Genomic DNA, 19,312 nt, shown 5'->3' on the forward strand with positions numbered 1-19,312 from the left:
ATTTCTAATATGTGTGTCTGGTTCTGCTATATATTAGTTGAACTTGCTCAAAAGAAAATTGCCTTTTTCTTTATATATTTCTCCATGCTTTATCAATTGTCATTCCTTTCATGTATTAAATCAGGGGTGCCCACACTTTTTCAGCTTGTGAGCTACTTATAAATGACCAAGTCAAAATGATCTACCTATCTACTATAAAAATGCAAAACATATATTTATTTATAAATATATTGAGTATTTTATTATTATTATTATTAATTTCCCTTTGGAATAAATAAAATATTTTTGAATTGAATTTGAATTTAATCTACAATATATGTAAACATAACTGCATGAACCCCTATTGCACAATCCATTTTTTGTGCTTACCTTACTCTGATGACTTGCACTGAATGGAATCAGCCAGGGATGCATAGTCTGGACAGTAGCTGCTGATAGCCAGCCTCAAGCACACTTCCAGATGATCATCAGTCATGGTTGAACGGTATTTGGACTTAATAATCTTCATGTGGGACAAGGCTGATTCATATAAATAAGTGGAGCCGAATAATGCAGTCAAGGAGGTAGCACATTTCCTCATGTTGGGGTACTTTTCCTCTGTGAGCAAGATCCAGAACTGTCCATGAGCCCTGGACTTCAGCTGAATGTCAGCTTGCAGTGTCAAAATCTCATCCTCCACTTCAGACGAGTTCAGCTGAAACAGTGTTGCAATTTTTGATGCGAGTGAATCAACCTCAGCATCTTCCCGAAAAGGGTAGCAAATGAATGTAGCGACTGGATCAAAGTAAAGCAAAGTCTTGAAAGCGTTTGTCAAATTCTGACAGACACTTCTCAATCTGCTCTGTGTAGTATGCACTGTCAAGCTGTGCACACGCCTTCCCTTGCATCTCCAGCTCTGATGCAACGTTCTGGAAGTTTGCCAAATCATGGCGCTGCGACTTTGAGGACAGATGTAGCATTTTACGTTTAAAAGCATTAACTGAGCTGATCATATTGATCACGGTTTTGTCTTTATCTTGCAGCTCTACATTAAGGTCATTCAACATGTTGGTTACATCAGTTAAAAATGCCAAGTCTAGCAGCCACTGGTCATCATTTATTTTGTTGTATTCTGCATGTTTAGCTACAAGGAAAAACTCCTTAATCTCCGGACAGAGCTCTCGAAATCTTTGCAGGAATTTCCCTCGACTAAGCCATCTCTCGTCAGTGTGTAGCAACAACTCAGAGTGGTTGCAGTCAGCCTCCTCCAGATGTGCATGGAACAACCATCTATAAAGAGATCTGGCGCGAATAGAAGAGGCGATCTTTGTTGCCACATCCATGATCTCTTTCACGTTGAGCATTTTTGCGCATAACGCTTGTTGCTGTATTATGCAGTGGTAATTGAGGAAGTCGGGGAAAGCATCATCCTCCCTGCACTTGACAATAAATCCATTCGAACAGCCAACCATCGCGGGCACACCATCCGTGGTGATGGACACCAATTTCCACACTGAGAGTTGGGTTTTCTCGATAAAGTTTTTGAAAGACTGAAAAATGTCCTCTCCTCGCATGTGTTCTTTCATGGGCAGTATGGTTAACAGCTCCTCTTTTGCAGTTAATATCAGTAAACACCATCCGAATAAAAATGCACAACTGGGCTGTGTCACTCACATCTGTTGACTCATCTAATTGCAGTGAGAAACACTCGCAGTCCGCAATATCCTTACAAAGTTGCTGGGTCAAATCCTCAGCCGTGGCTTCAGAGCGCTGTGTAACTGTATTTCTTGATAGCTGGAGAGCTTTGATTGACGATAATATTTCTGGTTTGTTTTTAAAGTCTTGGAACAATGAGTCAGCTGCTTCAACGAATGCCTCTTTTATAATCTCTCCATCTTGGAAGGACTTCTTGTGCTTAACGATTAAGTGACTCACCCGGAATGATGCTTCGGTGGCTGCCTTCGCTTTTGTGGTCAGGTGGGAGAAAAATGACTGCTGTTCCGGACAACTGGGATTTTAGTTCCTTCACCTTTCCCTTTCTCAGCTCGCTTTTCGGAGGGAAGTTAATGCCGTAGATTTTATGAACAGTCAGAAAATGCCACTCCACATTTCCCTTCTTCAGAATAGCAATGGTAGACTGACAGATCAGGCAAACCCATTTCGAATATGACATTGTGGAAAAAAAGTCCTCCTCCCATTCCGTATGAAAGTGGTAGGTTTTTGGCTTCTTACTTGGTCCAGCTCCCCCACTCATTTTTATACTCTTTCTTACGTTTAGTAGAAATAAATTGGAGGCTGACTAGGCGACTCGGTAGCTTGCTAGAATTTTGAAGCAGTCTGCACGGTTGAACACGCATGTGTGGTGTGGTGATCCGTGTGTCAAGAAAAGATCAGATGTCCTGTATGTCAATCAAGTGACAAATGTCATAGTGCGGATGGATGATAGCCTATCATCCATCCTCTATTTTTTTTATGCCATGCAATCTACCCACACTACCTTCACGATCGACCAGTAGATCGCGATCGACATATTGGGCAGCCCTGTATTAAATAATCGTATCATCCCTTTAAAAGATTATGAAAATGTTGTGGACATTGACGCAAATGCATATATGAATCCACTACTCGATAAACTCCCATCCTCACTTCAACAGCGTGTTCTTCATTCAACCAGTTCATTTTGCAAATCTGCATCAGCTTTGAACCTGAGCGACTTGTTTCATTTATTTAATCTCTCTGCTAAAGCCTTCTCCTTTAACTCCCTAGCTTTCATTCATATACAAGAATTGAATATATTTTTATTTTGCAGTCTCTAGCACCTCCATTGTCTGATTCTGCCTTGGAAGTAGCCTCACTGGCTGATCACTGTGCATCCACAAACTAAATTTCTCTGCTGAATCTTTCTCCTCGTGCTCCCTGCTGGAGGTTTAAAACATCCCTGCTTCACAACACTGAGTTCTGTGCCAGACTTTCTGCAACGTTAGCCGACTTTTTCAACTTCATGTAGGGATCCTGCATTTGTTTGGCTATGTGTGACTTCACTATAGCATTTGCTGCAAACCAGGCATGTAAGTGTCGACTTAAAATAAATTAACTTCAACTGCATTTCTCAGTAATGGAGGATTCATATCCCAGTGTGGTAGATCCTGATTATAAATTGCAGAATTCCATGGTCTGATCAGAACTAAACTCTTTGCTCTTTGTTCTTTCAGAGAACTGAATTTGAGATTCACCGTACTTATGTATCCAATGCAAAATCAAGTAAATTACTACCATTGAAACTGTGTGGCTGCAATTCTTTTGAGTCTATTGCAGCCATTAAAAATAAATTGGGTTTTTGCACTACCAATCCACATCAAATAAGTAACTGCTTCAATAAGTTCTATTCTGAGGTTTTTCTCGACATTTCTAAATCATCTTCTGCACAGCACTCTTTGTTTTTTGAAAACCTATTTCTTCCGAAAATTGTCTGCTGAAGATGCAGTTATGCGGGATTCTCCAGTCTCATTGACTGTCCTGAAAGATGCCCTTGACTCAATTAATTCAGGGCACTCTCTAGGCCCTGATGGTTTGTCCCCAAAGGTAATTTTAGCATTCTGGAAGCAACTGACCCCCCCCCCCCCCCATCTGAAAATGTTAAACTCCTAAATTTCCATACCTATATTGAACCTTTCAATTAATTCTGCCCTAATCATCCTGCTTTTAAAACAGGGCAAAGATCCAGAAGATTATCCCAGATATTGACCCATTTAATCGATTAATTCAGATGCAAAACTATTAGCTAAACTTCTTGCAAAATGATTACAGTCAGTCATTCACAAGTTAATTCATCCTGATCAGAGAGGCTTCATTCACTCCCATCAAGCTGCTGATAATATGCATCGCCTCTCGCATATACTTGGTTTAGCACTGTCTTTATCAAGACTGGCAGCTTTAGTGACTCTTGGCACAGAAAAGGCCTTTGACCACATGTGTCGAAATTTCCAATGGCAGGTTATGAGATCAATGGGATTTGGTGAAGCTTTTGTTCTTATGATCCAAACACCGTACTCTTCACCCACGGCTATTATTATCACAAATTCAAACATACAGAGAGGACAATCTCTCTCCTCATCTTTTTAACCTATCTCTGGAACCACTAGCTATTGCCCTCTGTTTGCACATGTTAATCACGCCAGTTATTGCTTACAGTTCCCCTCATAAAATACAATTATATGAAGATGACATATTATTATTCCTAAGCAATGCTCTTTCTGATCATCTCAACATGCTTAAAGTGTTTAAGTCCTTTGAAGGACTGTTAAGATATAAAATTTGCGCTTCTCCTATTAAACACTTCCTGTAGTTAATGCTTCTTCTTCCCTGCATCAATTCCTGTGACTAGCTCTATTAAATACTTGGGTTTTGAAATTTTCCCTACATTACAAAATGCTACAATTTCTAATCGTTGTCGTATCTTTAACAGTGTTAAGTATTCACTCAGTACACAGACATCTTTTTTGCAGTCTTTTCATTCCATTATTAAAACGAACGTAGTCCCTCGCTTTAATTTTGGCTGGAAGTTAGATCCTTTGGACTCTATATTAATACCCATAGTTTTGGAGTGGAATATCCATCAAGCTATAAATGTGATGGCCAGGTGTTCACAAATGTTTGGCCATGTGGTGTATAAGGATAACTATCAAGCTGTTGGTGGAGTAGCACAATACAACTCCTATCCATTCATTTATTTTTTTGAACCCATTACATTATAGATCATGGGGACTAGGAAGCAGTCCTTTCATCAAGGGGTGGAAGGCAGTCATCAGTCCTAAGCAGAGTGCTTTACCATCACAGAGCCCACGCATATTCCTCACACAAGGCCATTTTGGAGTGGCCAGTCACCTTTACCAGCATGTGAACATGGAGAGATTGTGCAGATTCCTCACAGACCCTAACAGTATTGGAATTTATACTCAGCTCCCTGAGACTGTGATGCAGCAGTACTAACTGCCATATGGTCCTGAAAAGCCACCAGTGCTTACCACATTTAAAGCTATTGCTTTGAATAATTTAGATCTTCTTTAGGCTACCATTTCTGGAGAAGATATAGACACATACAATATCAATAACCTAACACACGCTGAGCACTCCACAGTGGGGGTGCTAACATATTGCTAATTATGTCAGCAAACTGTTTAATCATCTGCAAGGCACTCAGCTTTGTCATACATTGTTACTCCATTGCCAATAGAAAATCAGGTGCTAGGATTTCGACCAACAATTTACCAACAATTTACTTAATTTTGTGCTTTTATTCCATGCCGAACAGAATTAGGTGCTCATTGCACATTTGCTACTGCCATACGTAAGTATTCACAATCTGCTATCAAATGTTGGCTTCATTTAGCTGGGAGTCTTTTGAAATTACAGGCAAATAAGTAGTTTTGTGCAATTTAGACATTTGTTGCTGGCATCGATCTTTTGTTTCAGTTACAATAATTAAAAACGCATGGATTCCAATGAGAATTCTGCAGATGGTCATGGCTCTCACATTCCTTTTCTATAATTTAGGCTTTACATCAAGCTAAGAAGCATTCTTGCTTTGCTGAGATCTCCTATCCCAATTTCAATAATTTAATGGTCATGCTTTGCTGAGATTGCCTATTCATACTGCTGTAATTACTCTGTCATTTCTTATTCTTATCTCTGCAGTTTCACAGTCCTGCTGTTCTGAAATTTCCCTTTTTTCTTAATTTTCAACTGTGTATTATTAGTTGTGCCCCACCAGGTTGCAATAGAAGCTGTTTGTTGTCCTTGAATTCTGCATGAGAAATAGATCCAAAATGCCAAATATACATACAGTCTCCAACTATTAATTTTCTAAACCTACTTTTCCACTATACAATCGCACAGCCAGCGCCTATCATGAACTATCCCCGCAAATACAAGTACAGTGTCAAAAGCTTACAGTTTAAATGACCAGACTGAGATTGAGACACTTGTCTGTATGGTGTGAGGGAACAGCATTAAGTACAGTGATCCCTCGCTATATCTCGCTTCGCCTTTCGCGGCTTCACTCTATCGCGGATTTTATATGTAAGCATATTTAAATATATATCGCGGATTTTTTGGTGGTTCGCGGATTTCTGCGGACAATGGGTCTTTTAATTTCTGGTACATGCTTCCTCAGTTGGTTTGCCCAGTTGATTTCATACAAGGGACGCTATTGGCAGATGGCTGAGAAGCTACCCAACTTACTTTTCTCTTTCTCTCTCTTGCGCTTTCTCTGATCCTGACGTAGGGGGTGTGAGCAGGGGGGCTGTTCGCACACCTAGACGATACGGACGCTCGTCTAAAAATGCTGAAAGATTATCTTCACGTTGCTACCTTCTGTGCAGCTGCTTAGTGAAGCGACATGCTGCACGGTGCTTCGCATACTTAAAAGCTCGAAGGGCACGTATTGATTTTTGATTGTTTGTTTTTCTCTGTCTCTCTCTCTCTCTCTCTCTCCCTGCTCCTGACTGAGGGGGTGTGAGCTGCCGCCTTCAACAGCTTTGTGCCGCAGTGCTTCGAATACTTAAAAGTCAAACAGCCCTATTGATTTGTTTGCTTTCCTCTGTCTTTATGACAGTCTCTGCTCCTGACGCACACTCCTTTGAAGAGGAAGATATGTTTGCATTCTTTTAATTGTTAGACAGAACTGTCATCTCTGTCTTGTCATGGAGCACAGTTTAAACTTTTGAAAAAGAGACAAATGTTTGTTTGCAGTGTTTGAATAACGTTCCTGTCTCTCTACAACCTCCTGTGTTTCTGCACAAATCTGTGACCCAAGCATGACAATATAAAAATAACCATATAAACATATGGTTTCTACTTCGCGGATTTTCTTATTTCGCGGGTGGCTCTGGAACGCAACCCCCGCGATGGAGGAGGGATTACTGTACAGCACTTCTGCACATGCGATAATGCATTGTCAAACACAAGCGATAAGGGGGCTGCTACAGGGGTACACAAACTTTGAATTTTGTGAACATATCCACAGTCTTTCATATCGTGTCCTGTCAGGAACATCCCGTGAGACATTAACCTCAGTTGAGAGGTTTAGTTCTAGAGCTAATGTTTATAGAGGTGACTCTCAATATATAAATCTGATTTCCTAACACAAGCTCTGGCTGTTACATAAAATACATTACATGTCATGAAGACTGAAGTCTTGTTGTAGACCTTTAAGGTCAATATGACATTGTTGCAGCTTCTCTCTCTCTCTTTACAAAGGCTGGACACTTAGTATAATTATTATACTTATTTGCACAAAGAATATTTTGAAGTCACATTTCCCACAAACGAGTTTTCATGGTCATACAAGATAAATTAGTATGTCCAAAAATATAGAAAATCCTTATTAGTAGTTGCATAACAGCTATAAGAGTAGTTACATATATTTAGAAACAATATTTCATTTTGATCAGAACTGTTTTAACAGACTTTAGCAATTAATTAAATTTAATTCAACTCAGTTTATTTTTGTATAGTGTTCTTCACTGATTGCATTCTCAAGTTTTTAAAAATGACTAAATGCAGAATTAGTGCACATAAAAACACAGAATCAATTACTTCAAAACAAGTTGCTCACTATATATAAAAAAAAAATCTTACCCTAAAAAATTCTTTAGTTGATCCAGAATCCAGAGTTCCATAAGCAATCTCTGTTTGTTTAGCAAGATCCTCGGCACTTTCAATTGGAGACACCATCCGTTCAACCGTCAGGAAAGCAGCTAAGTTAGCCGTGTAGGATGAGATTATGATCAAGGTAAAGAACCACCACACCCCGCCAACAATTCGCCCAGAGAGGGATCTAATAACAAGTGTGAGATGGATTTGTAAACATGAAATGAACGCCTCAGAATCACAACAGGCAACAAACATTTTGTGTTAGTGCTGCATTAATCAAAGCAAAAAGAAGCTCGTTTAGAATTCACATTCATGAAGTAACAAAACACCATTACAAAAATACCTGTGTACAGTACATAATAAATTAGGATTCCTGAAAGGCAAAAAAATAAGTTATCTTCATTTAAAGTGTAAAAGGTTAAAAAGAACAAACGGAAAAGGGAAATAAGGACACCAGGCAAATTATATGTTCCTCAATTACCTGAAAAATAACATTTTTTTCATTCAATATTACTGTCAGAAAAAATTCCATTTGAATGGGACAAATACAGCATTAATAATGTATCTATTTTGTTGTTGACTATTATTAGTTATAAAAATGGAGATTTGTGATACTCTTTTATAGCTTATTTTGACTGAAAGATCACATTTGAGTGCTAATTAGTCAAAAGATTATATAAAATAGACATTATACAAATGAAAATACAAATTTATAGCTGTCTGTATATTGCATTTCCACAGTGCATGCATATACTGTATATCTTGTCGCGCATGCATGCTACAGGAGTGAGTTGAATGCTCTGTTAAAACTAAAAGCCCTGAAGCCTAAGAAAAAACACATACTGTATATACTCATCTATAAGTCGGGTCTTGAAACTCGAAAAATCAATCATAAAATCAGAACCTGATTTTATCAGCCCGTTCAAAAATACGACACTTAAATGTTTTTTTACCTTCTTCTTGCCTCCTCCAATCTCACATCAGTTTCTCAGATGCATCGAATTTTGTTGCAGCAGTGTAGTTACCACTTTCTTTCGCTATTTCAGCGACGTTTAATTTAAAACCAGCTTCATATTTTCTTCTGATCGAACACTCTATCGTAGATAAGGGATGCTCTTGCAATAAAGGTGTATGAGGGTGTGCAATACAAAAAACACAAATCAGTGCAAACATTGCATCGGAATAGTTTGGGTATTACTGTGTGGTCACGTAGGCACAATACATAGTAAAAAAAAAAAAGGCAGTGTGCTCCATGGTTACTCTCTCAGGTGGGCGTTAGCATATAATAATCTCTTGGACCAATAGTGTGAATTATCTACATTTGACTTATACGACCAGCATTATAAAATACCAGAAATTGTACGGTAAAATCAAGTCCCGACTTATACGTGAGTATATACGGTAATCCTGGCCCACCTTAAATTCCTTTGCACCTCTCCATCAGCGTCTTTTGTTTTGTAAATGTGTCAATCAGCACAAGCAGCAAGCAGCCTGCTAATCGCCCCCCTTCCCTACAACCAAAAATGGAGCTGAAGCCAGTTGAAAACTTCTCCAAGCTCAAGTCTTTTATCGTGGTGTGAGGTGCCTAGAGTTGTATAGGGCTATTTGGAACACATGCATTTCATGTGTGTGTTGTGTCTACAAAGATCTGTGTAAGTGTAGCAATGACATGAAATGCTGAACACATACCTAAAACAGAAAGTTTTTCCATGTACATTTATAATGACGTGAAGTGTATAATGTGTGAAGACTTTACTCCAAATATCAAATAAACAAGTGTGCTTTTATAAAAGAATATAAACAAAGAAAAAAAGCATTCAATTTACATGTTGCTGTCAATGAGTTAAAAATCCAAGCTCAAATGTCAATCGACAGAAAGTTGATATGTATTCTTGGATGGTGCAGAGTAAGAATTGCTGCCTTGTAACCAAAATGTTCCGGGTTTGAGTCCGAGTGCTCTGCCTTTTGAGGAGTGAGCTTCTATTATTATTACTATAATACAATAAAAATGCTCTTTTGATACATACATTTGATTTGAGTCTGTAACACCCGGAGTAAATTTGGGCTACTTGTAAGAGTTAGATTTTTTTTATTATTCAGTTTTATTCTGTCAGTGACGTTCACGTGGTACAACGAACTTGCCTCTCCCTCTCTGAGTTGATGGCCTTTATCTCCATTTTTTTTCACAAGAGCAGCGATGACCATAGCTGATTCTGTGGTTGACGCCTGCTCTGAACTATTTGCTGTCCCGGCAATCAAAGATATGCTGTCCCGTGACCGCTATCAGCATATCATGCAGCATTTGTGCTTTGACAACAAAGACAATCATGCAGAATGTGTGAAAATGACAGGTTTGCTACGATTTCAGACATCAGGCAACATTTTGTTGAGAGCTGTGTTTTGAGTTACAACTCAAGGGCAAAGACTTTCCGAGTCTTTGGTCATAAAGCTTATGGACCAAGGCAGAACCGTAACAACAGACAGCTTCTTCACAGCTCTTTCGCTGGCTAATAGACTGCTGCACCGCAACGCAACTCTGCTTGACACCATAAAGTAAAATGGGACTTCCACCTGCAGCTAAAGTCACTTTAATACACAAGCAATTCTCCACGCTAGTGTTTAGATCTGGCAGTGCCATGCCGACGGCATATAAACACGTATACTTACTTGAAACTTTCTTCTTCAGTTGTCCAAACATAAGAAGATCAATTAGGTCTGCAAATGTTTCTCATTATAATTAGTATGAGAACTGCAAACTAATTACTCTAAAATTTCTTGCTCCTTAAAATGAGCATACTGGACCATTAACCTTTATGGTCAGTCATTTCACTTCATAAACAAAAGATGCATCTTCTTTATAGTAAATGGTATTCCTAATTCTGTTAATGCAGTAGAAGAGGCTACACATAATACATCTTTCTTTTTAGAGGAGACTAAACTATAAACAGACACTGTCAGTCAAAAAAGCACAGCATAAAGTCTTAAAATTTTTATCTGACCCTAAGTATAAAAGAGTAATTTCTCTTAGCAGTTCGGCGATAACACTCTACTTAAATTTTATAAATATTTATAATGTTACATGCTAAAATGTCGGAAGAGTACAGCAAAATTTGCTACAAACATGGAAACTAAATTCTGCCAATTGAAAATGCATGTTTAATGAGATGTTTTCATCCCATTAAAAACTAACATTTTGTTTCCTTAACAACTTACAAATCACCATATTAAAAATGTTTGCATATTAATAGAAATTGTAGACAATCGATAGTTAACAAACATGCCCACAGTCACTCAGAGAGGGAAGCATTAGATGACGGGAGCCAAATTTACATTTAGTTTAGTTTCATTTATTAAGTGCAATTCATTATTCTTTGTATAATTATTTCTCTTATTATGAATATGTAAATAGTAGATATCTGCCGAAGACAGTCCAACGCTTTAGCTGTCAGGTTTTACTGCTCAGTCTGGAGTGAAATAATAAATTACAGACTTTGTTATTTAACATTTTATGCTAACATTAACTAGATAGTGTGCCTGTTTGTGACATTTTATGTGCTGTCATAATAAATCAAGTTAATTTTTACTAGCAAATTAAGAGCTAATGGAAAATGTTATCTTTATAACTAAGGTGTTGCTCGTTAATACTCCAAAGAATATAATATTTAGTGAATAACATTGTGGAAATTTTTTTTACCCTACCTCCCTTTCAACATCTTTGGAATTTTGAAAACTGAGTATATTACCATTACATACTTAAAGATATAAAAGTTATGGCTTACCATACAGGCTTTTACCAGCTCATCGGATGTGACACACATACCAGAACAGTACTTTTTAGTCTAAGTTAGAAAGAGGCAGCAAGGCATATACAAAAGGAAAGAAAAGAAAAAAAATAACCGAGAAGTCAACAAAGTATATCATGAAGTTGCACCATGGACTGCAAAATGGGAATATGCAGCAAAAACACGGTACCCCTCCAAGAGGACATGAAATCAGTGCAACCTCATGCATTTAACGGCCTCTGCATGGAGTATACATGTTCACTGAAGAAATACTCGACTGATGTAAATTGAACATCAATCGCATAGTTCTTGTCCTGAATTAAGGTAATAAGGGTGTCTTAGCGATTAAATGGGTCCGTCCCATTGAAATTATATGCTAAGATGGACTTTCAGGAGGCAAACATATATGCACCATCGCTTCAGATCTAGACCGTAAATGCACAAAGTTAAAATGTTAGATGGACCAACCTTGGCGAAATATCGCATCCTTGCTGCATAAAGGCACCAAGCGAAAACCAGAGACTATTAAATATCCCAAATTCATTTGTTGATTCGTTACTTTGGATTTGTCCATCTTCGTACTCCTCTGTGTGCCACTCATAGGGGCTGAATCGGCTGACCAGGAACAGAACCACACTGACCCCAATGTAGGCAAAAACGATGCACATCCAAATTTCATATGCCAGAGGATCTAAGAAGGAGAAAACCCCTGGCTTGGATTTTTGAGGTTTCTTAATCATGATGGAGATCCCCAAGCTCATGAATGGCTTTGAAAAGTCAATTACTTCTTCTCGAACCAGAGTAATAGTTAATGGTGCAACCGCTATATCGGCTTTCTGGAAACAGAATGGAAGAGACATGAAATCAAACTGTGTTCTATAATTTAAAATATATTAAGTGTCATATCCAACAGCTAAATAGAATGTCATGTACTGTGACTTAAATATTACAAACATTTGTTTGTTCCATAACAAACTTAGTAACGAAACAGGTAATGAAACAGGTGGATCTATGATCGGAAAATGTAATGAATTTTCTGAATAAATCAGGCAATAAGCTTTTGATTAAGACCAAGATTCTAGTCCCATTAGATCCCTAGTATTCATGTGACTGATGGACAGTTATTAGCATTTTATATAGATAGAGATTAATAACAGGATAGAACTATTTACTATGCTATTCCTTTTATTAAATGTTTGTATATTTTCTTTCATGGCTATCTATCTATCTATCTATCTATCTATCTATCTATCTATCTATCTATCTATCTATCTATCTATCTATCTATCTATCTATCTATCTATCTATCTATCTATCTATTCTTACATATATATATATATATATATATATATATAAATATGCCTTGTGTGAGTATATATTGTCACGGATGGCCAGGGGTCCTCCCTGGCCGTGATGCCAGATGGATGGAAGAACTGGTGGAGAGAGCATGATCAGAGCATTACCTCCTCCGGGTCACTAGAGGGCAGTTCCTCTGGGTTGTTGGGGCACCATGGATTCCCTAATGGCCAGCTGGAAGTTGGAGTTCACTATAGCCCTGTTGGGTTCCTTGGTACCACCAGGGGGAGCTGCAGAAGCTGCAGAGTCCTACTTTGGGTATTTCACCATTCCTGGGAGTGACTCCAGACCTCACTAACGAACCATCTGGAGAACTCCCAGGTTCAGCTTAAAAGGAGCTGCCTGCCTTCATTGCAGGAGCCGGAGTCGGGAGGAAAGGAGACAAAGCTTGCTGGGAGGAGTGGAGGTGGAAGACGAAGAGAAAGAGAGAAGAAAAGAAAGTTCTGTGTGTTGTGTTCAAGTGCTATTTGTGCTTATGTTACTGTGCAGGTGGTGAACAAGGAATAGTGTTTCCCACTTTAAATAAAAAACGTGTGTACCGAATGTGAATACTGTGTAGGGTTTGAGGGGCTGTGCACCCCCTGTAGGCTGCTATATATACTGTATATATATATATATACATATATATATATATATATATGGTTGAAAATAGTTTACTGTCAAATAAATGCAAAGAGTACACGACACGTGTTTCGCCCTCATTCTGGGCTCATCAGGTGTACACACTCAACTGCACTCCCTCTCGGGAACCGAACCTCGGACGTCAGCGCCAGAGGCGATGCCCCTAACGCTGACGTCCGAGGTTCGATTCCCGAGAGGGAGTGCAGTTGAGTGTGTACACCTGATGAGCCCAGAATGAGGGCGAAACACGTGTCACGTACTCTTTGCATTTATTTGACAGTAAACTATTTTCAACCATTCTATGATCTGCTCCTCACAAACTGAGGGCACCATGGCGGATGTTAGCAGATTGCTGGCCAACCACAAGCGTTACCTGGTAGGTAACCACCCATACAATCAGATTGTGACACAGACTACGAATGCCGTGAATATATATATATATATATATATATATATATATACACACAGTATTGTGTATATGTGTGTGTGTGTGTTTGTGTGTGTGTATGTATGTGTATATATATATATATATATATATATATATATATATATATATATATATATATATATACAGTATATTTATATATATATGTATGTAAGTATAGATAAATATAAAGTTAGATAGATATAAAAGAAAATATATACATATATGAATTTGTGGTACAAATCTGAATGCATCTACCTCAGAATTTTTAAAAGGTTTTTCTCTTACCCCATACACAAGTTCCCCAACCATTCCATTCCAAATTTTGGTCTCAGGATCCCTGGCTCCATACTTCCCATCTGGCACTATGGAGAGTTTATATTTAAAACCACAATGCCGAGCTATTTCTGCAGCCAGATCCACACAATAGCCTTCATACATTTCATTGCCTTCAAACATTTCATAGTTTTTTTTCAGCATGACATATGGTGCTTCCTGCCAAAAAATAGAAACAGAATTGGTTTTGAACAAAAAAATAATGCTCTGTTAGGCATGCTACACATTTTGTTAATAAGTATAGTGTTGAGTGTAATTTGTGAAGGAAAGTTAAAAAAAATTAATACATTTAAAATTTTCACCTAAACACTTTTCCAAAGCAACTATTAAAATGCCAAAAAAAAACCAACATAAAAGCAAAGATGGCATTGGGAAAAAAATGTAAATGCCAGCTTCACTGTTAATTAACAAACTAGTAGTTAACCCTGATTTTGGCATTTCAACATTATTTTATGTACATTTTGTTACTAGATAATCATGCTAATGCAATTTTCTATATTATGAGGATTTAGAATATTATGTAAATATATTATGGGCAGCCCTAATTTTCAAAGAAACTTGAATATGAAGCCTAATTAACATAATGTTCATTAGGTAATTTACATTAAGAAAAAGAACTTTAATGCACCAAAAGACTTGGTAAATGACACTGAAAGTGCATTCAGGCTCTGTGCCACAGAAAATGATAAATCAGAAAAATGTCACAAAATACCGAGTGATATAAAATAATTCATACTGAGATCTGAGAGAAGGTTAAGTTGGAAAAAGTCTGCTTGTTAAAGCAAATAGTCTGCTCCTCCAAATGTGGTTGAATCTCAATATAAAGTACTTGCTGTGCTATGCTGTTGCCCAGGAAATGTCATCAGACTCTGGGCCGGTGTTATAGCGCCATTGGTTAATTGAATGTATAAGGAGGGCTGCGTAACTAACTTAGCACTTTTCTGCATATAATATTTGTATTTTTTTAAACCAAGGGCTAATATTATTGTCAGGCAATGTGGTGCTGTTAAGGCCTTGGACTTAGAACTTCAAATCCTGACGTTGTGGGTTCAAATCCAATAAGTGATACTGTGTGACCATGAGCAAATCACTTCACTTGCCTGTATTCCAAATGGAAAAACAAAACAAATGTAACCAATCATATCATAAATCTTGTCAGTCACCTTATTAAAGTCATCAGTAAAATCTTAATACATAATTCGCCTGCCCCCTCACTCACTCACGTCCGTCCGAAGCCGAATGCGCAGTCACCTTCTGCGCATGTCCGAAGCCGAATGCGCAGTCGCCTTCTGCGCAGCTGCCCGAAAAACCTTACGAGACCGACATCCAACCCCAACATCGCAGCAGGCGGCGGATTTACGGCCGCAAAAATTCAAAGAGAAAGGCGACTTCGATTAAAGCTCTAGAGGCCTGAAAGGAGATTTCAACTACAGCTCGAGGCCTAATTACGCATTCTGATTCAATTACGCATTCATTCAGTACACCTATATCAGGTTTGTGGTGCTTATACTTATTACTATTCCATATTGTACTGGAACATTCATCATTCAATATTATACTATAGGCCTGGAAAATTCATCAACTAACAGTACAAGCCTGTACAGTAATGAGTAAAGAGGACTACAATCATTACAAAACAACTTCTTCGTTACTTATCATTTGTTCTTCATACACTGCTGACACAAACTCGTGCCCATTTCCTCTTACGTTGTCGAAACTGGCTCTTTGTCTAGTAATAAATAATAATAATATAAGGTCACTGGAACCGCTAACTCTCGAACCTGCTACACACAATTGTCCACAAGTAAAACATTCCTGACAAAGATCAGTTCCTGCTTTTTCTAGTTACTTGGCTTTTGCTGATTGCAAAACACAATTTTTTAGGAAAATGTATTTTTTTGAATTGAAGTTTTATTATCATTAGTATGTTTATGATTGACATTTGTTTACATCATTCATTTAAGTTATTTGTTTTCATGATTTTCATCAGATGTATGTGACTGTCCTTTAAAGTCCACAGGTGCAAATGTGTATGTAAAGAATTCTGGAGAGCGGAGGTGTGAGAGAGGACATGCAGGTGATGGGTGTAACAGAACAAGATGCAGAGGACAAAAAGATATGGAAGAAGATGATCTGCTGTGGCAACCCCTTATGGGAGCAGCCGAAAGAAGAAGAAGAAGAAGGAGGTGTGAGGCATACCCGTTCAAAGTCAGCAAACACACATGTAAGAGAAAACAACTTCAGAGGATGGGGTGTGGGTCCCCTTTCAAAGTCCGTATATACAAATGTATATTACAATGAAGTAGCTCCTGGGGGAGCCGTTAAGTTTAAAACTGATGGTGCCTCTGTTTCAGGGGCATTTCTAGGATTTGCAGGCATCAGGATCTTAGCCCCTCTGTAATTGTTATGTGTGATCTTATGTACAGTATATATAAAATTGAGGTCTCTCTGGGTTTTACACATGTTCATATAATGGCGTAACATTGATTAGGGTCTACATTGTATATGATGGACAAAAAGATCAGGGACTTACCACTGTTGATAATGTATACAATCGAAAAAGATCAGGGGCTGGTCACAATAAATCAGGGGCTTAAGCCTCTAAAATCCTGACCTCCATCCTGATGCCTGTGCATCAGACCCAAATTGTCTTGGATGTGAGGACACCTTTTCCACCTTGATCTCTCTCTCCCTGCATTTTTGCTCCTAGCGAAGCAACACCTACACTCATAGCCACTGTGCCTGACACCTTCACTGGAGCTTTATAGTACTTGTTAACCACTGAGCTTCGCATCTTCCTTGAGCTTCACTGAACTTTCTCCTTCCATTTCAGATCTTACTGTACATGCTAAAAGTGATCACATCTCTTTTTTTCTGTCCAGGACACTGGGCGTTCTTCAGTTGTCTGCACACCATATTGGTTAGTGCTGCTGTCTGGCCTATCAATTACTTCATTTGCATAAAGCCTGCTCTTAGTAAAGTGCAGAGCAGTACACTAGCATAAATTAGCATTAATAAACTTCAACAAAAAAAATAAAACGGGTCAGCTAATGTTCTTTTTTCTGTAACATCACCAAATTTCAATTAAATATGTCAAATCATTTTTGAGATTTTGGGGTGTTTAGTTTTTCAGTTGGAGGGGGGTGGTTACCCCTAAATATTGAAATATCAATACATCCTTTCTTAGCAGACACCTACTGCCCTAGGTGTACCATCATGACAAATTTCAGCTTTTTAAATAATGGTAAATTGTGCTTTTGTTGATGAATGACTGAGTTAGTCAGTTAGTCAACTTTGCATTATACATTTATAGATTTAGCTTGCCAGCGTGGTCCACATCATCAGACTTGAGAGTTTCTCCATCTCATAAACAGCTGCCCTCTTGGGATTTTCAGTCACTATATGTTCTGGAGTTGACAGAACATTATGTGATAAAAATCCAGTGAGGACCAGATGTGTAGGCAACCATACCTTGTTAATAAGTCAGAAGAGAATGACTAGCTTTGTTCGAGGGCACAGAATGGTCACAAATCCTCAAATAACAGCTCTTTACGAACATTGGAGTACAGAAGAGCATATCAAACCACATAACACTTTGAATTCTGAAGTAGCAGACAACCTGCCAAGGCCTGAATCTATAACCCTAATTGTTTTCATATCTGCGTTCCTTTTAAATGCTAATTTTCGAAATCACTGAAAATATGGCAGACTTCATATTGATTTATTGTGCCGCTCAGAGTATACAGAGCTACTGAGAGTATAATGAATGTTAATCTTACTCTTCCATAAGGTTTGTTTATTTTTTTTTTAATATCAAAGATCAAAAAATGTCTACATAGTATAAATTTGCCTTATCTTTAGTGGAAAAGATGTTTAGCATGGAAGCTGACCGGGTTATAGATAGTCAGTCAGTCATCAGTCATTGTCCAACCTGCTATATCCTAACACAGGGTCACGGGGGTCTGCTGGAGCGAATCCCAGCCAACACAGGGCACAAGGCAGGAACAAATCCCTGGGCAGGGCGTCAGCCCACCGCAGGACACACACACACACACCCTCACACCAAGCACACACTAGGGACAATTTAGGATCGCCAATGCACCTAACCTGGATGTTTTTGGACTGTGGGAGGAAACTGGAGCACCCGGAGAAAACCCATGCAGACATGGGGAGAACATGCAAACTCCACGCAGGGAAGACCCAGGATAAAAATTCTACAGTAGAATGAGTTCATTTTTCATATTTAAAGATATAAACAACAGAAATTATGACATAATTTGACTTCACAGTGACTACTGCAGCCAGAAGAAGGACTGAGTTCAGTTAATAACATTTGCAAAATGGTTTTTATTGTGGTGTCAAATTTTGTATACAAATTGATAAATATTTTGTATGTCTTTATTTGTAACTTAGACAAAGCAAATGTAATATTAGTGTTTCATTAGTGAGAAGCATTCATGTTTACCCATAGGGCTAAGATAGGATAGTGAATTTTATGACAGGGTCGGGGCGTAAACCAAGTTTGGCAAGTGATTGTCTGCAGGACTGTCTCAATGAACCCCCACAGGAAAGTCAAATCACCGAGCTGGCAAGTATCAGCTCAACAAATGGTATTGGGGGTAGGTGTGAAACCATTGTGTCACACCAGAATTCTATTGGTCTAAAGTTGCCTGTTTGGTTTAAAATCAAAACCCATTAAGCACCACAACGCCCTGTAGGGTTTGGACAGAGAATTTATAAATTTGCTTGCTTTACTTCTCCCTCTCTCTTACAAACATCACCATGAAGAAGCAACTCTCTGTCACACCATTGCCATGAGAAGCACAACTCGGCAGCCATATTGAGACAGGCATGTGGCCTGTTCTGAAGAAAGCTGACCACAGATGATGCCTTAACTAGAGACATTTTAAGTAAGAAACGAGTCTGTGTGCCGCCTGAAACTACACATCAGCATTTATCAGGTTGTATGGTTGCCAATATTCGTTTGTACTTTTGTTTATTGTTATTATTTATTAATATTATCGATAATACATTATTTAAAGTGTAACTTAACTCCTGCTTGTCTTTTACTACACCTAAATTGCCTGAGGTTATAAATGTAGAAGGGAAGGTGGGGAGAACTTATATGGTACAATAACTTATAAAAAGTGGTAAGTCTGGG

General features: G+C 38.3%; 1 protein-coding gene across 5 annotated transcripts in view; it reads right to left on the bottom strand.

The window, feature by feature from the left end:
* gria2b (glutamate receptor, ionotropic, AMPA 2b) overlaps positions 1-19,312 on the bottom strand; it is a 185,614-nt gene that overhangs the window by 30,198 nt on the left and 136,104 nt on the right. For all 5 annotated transcript variants that reach the window (XM_028802665.2, XM_051928137.1, XM_051928136.1 and 2 more), the window contains exons 10-12: positions 14,104-14,310; positions 11,883-12,250; positions 7,618-7,816 (exon numbers count right to left, since the gene is read on the bottom strand). In XM_028802665.2, the coding sequence (XP_028658498.1) occupies positions 7,618-7,816; positions 11,883-12,250; positions 14,104-14,310 (774 nt within the window). The remainder of the gene's footprint in view (positions 1-7,617; positions 7,817-11,882; positions 12,251-14,103; positions 14,311-19,312) is intronic.

This window comes from Erpetoichthys calabaricus, chromosome 5 (assembly GCF_900747795.2).
Source record: "Erpetoichthys calabaricus chromosome 5, fErpCal1.3, whole genome shotgun sequence".
In the NCBI taxonomy this organism is placed as follows: Eukaryota; Metazoa; Chordata; class Cladistia; order Polypteriformes; family Polypteridae; genus Erpetoichthys; species Erpetoichthys calabaricus.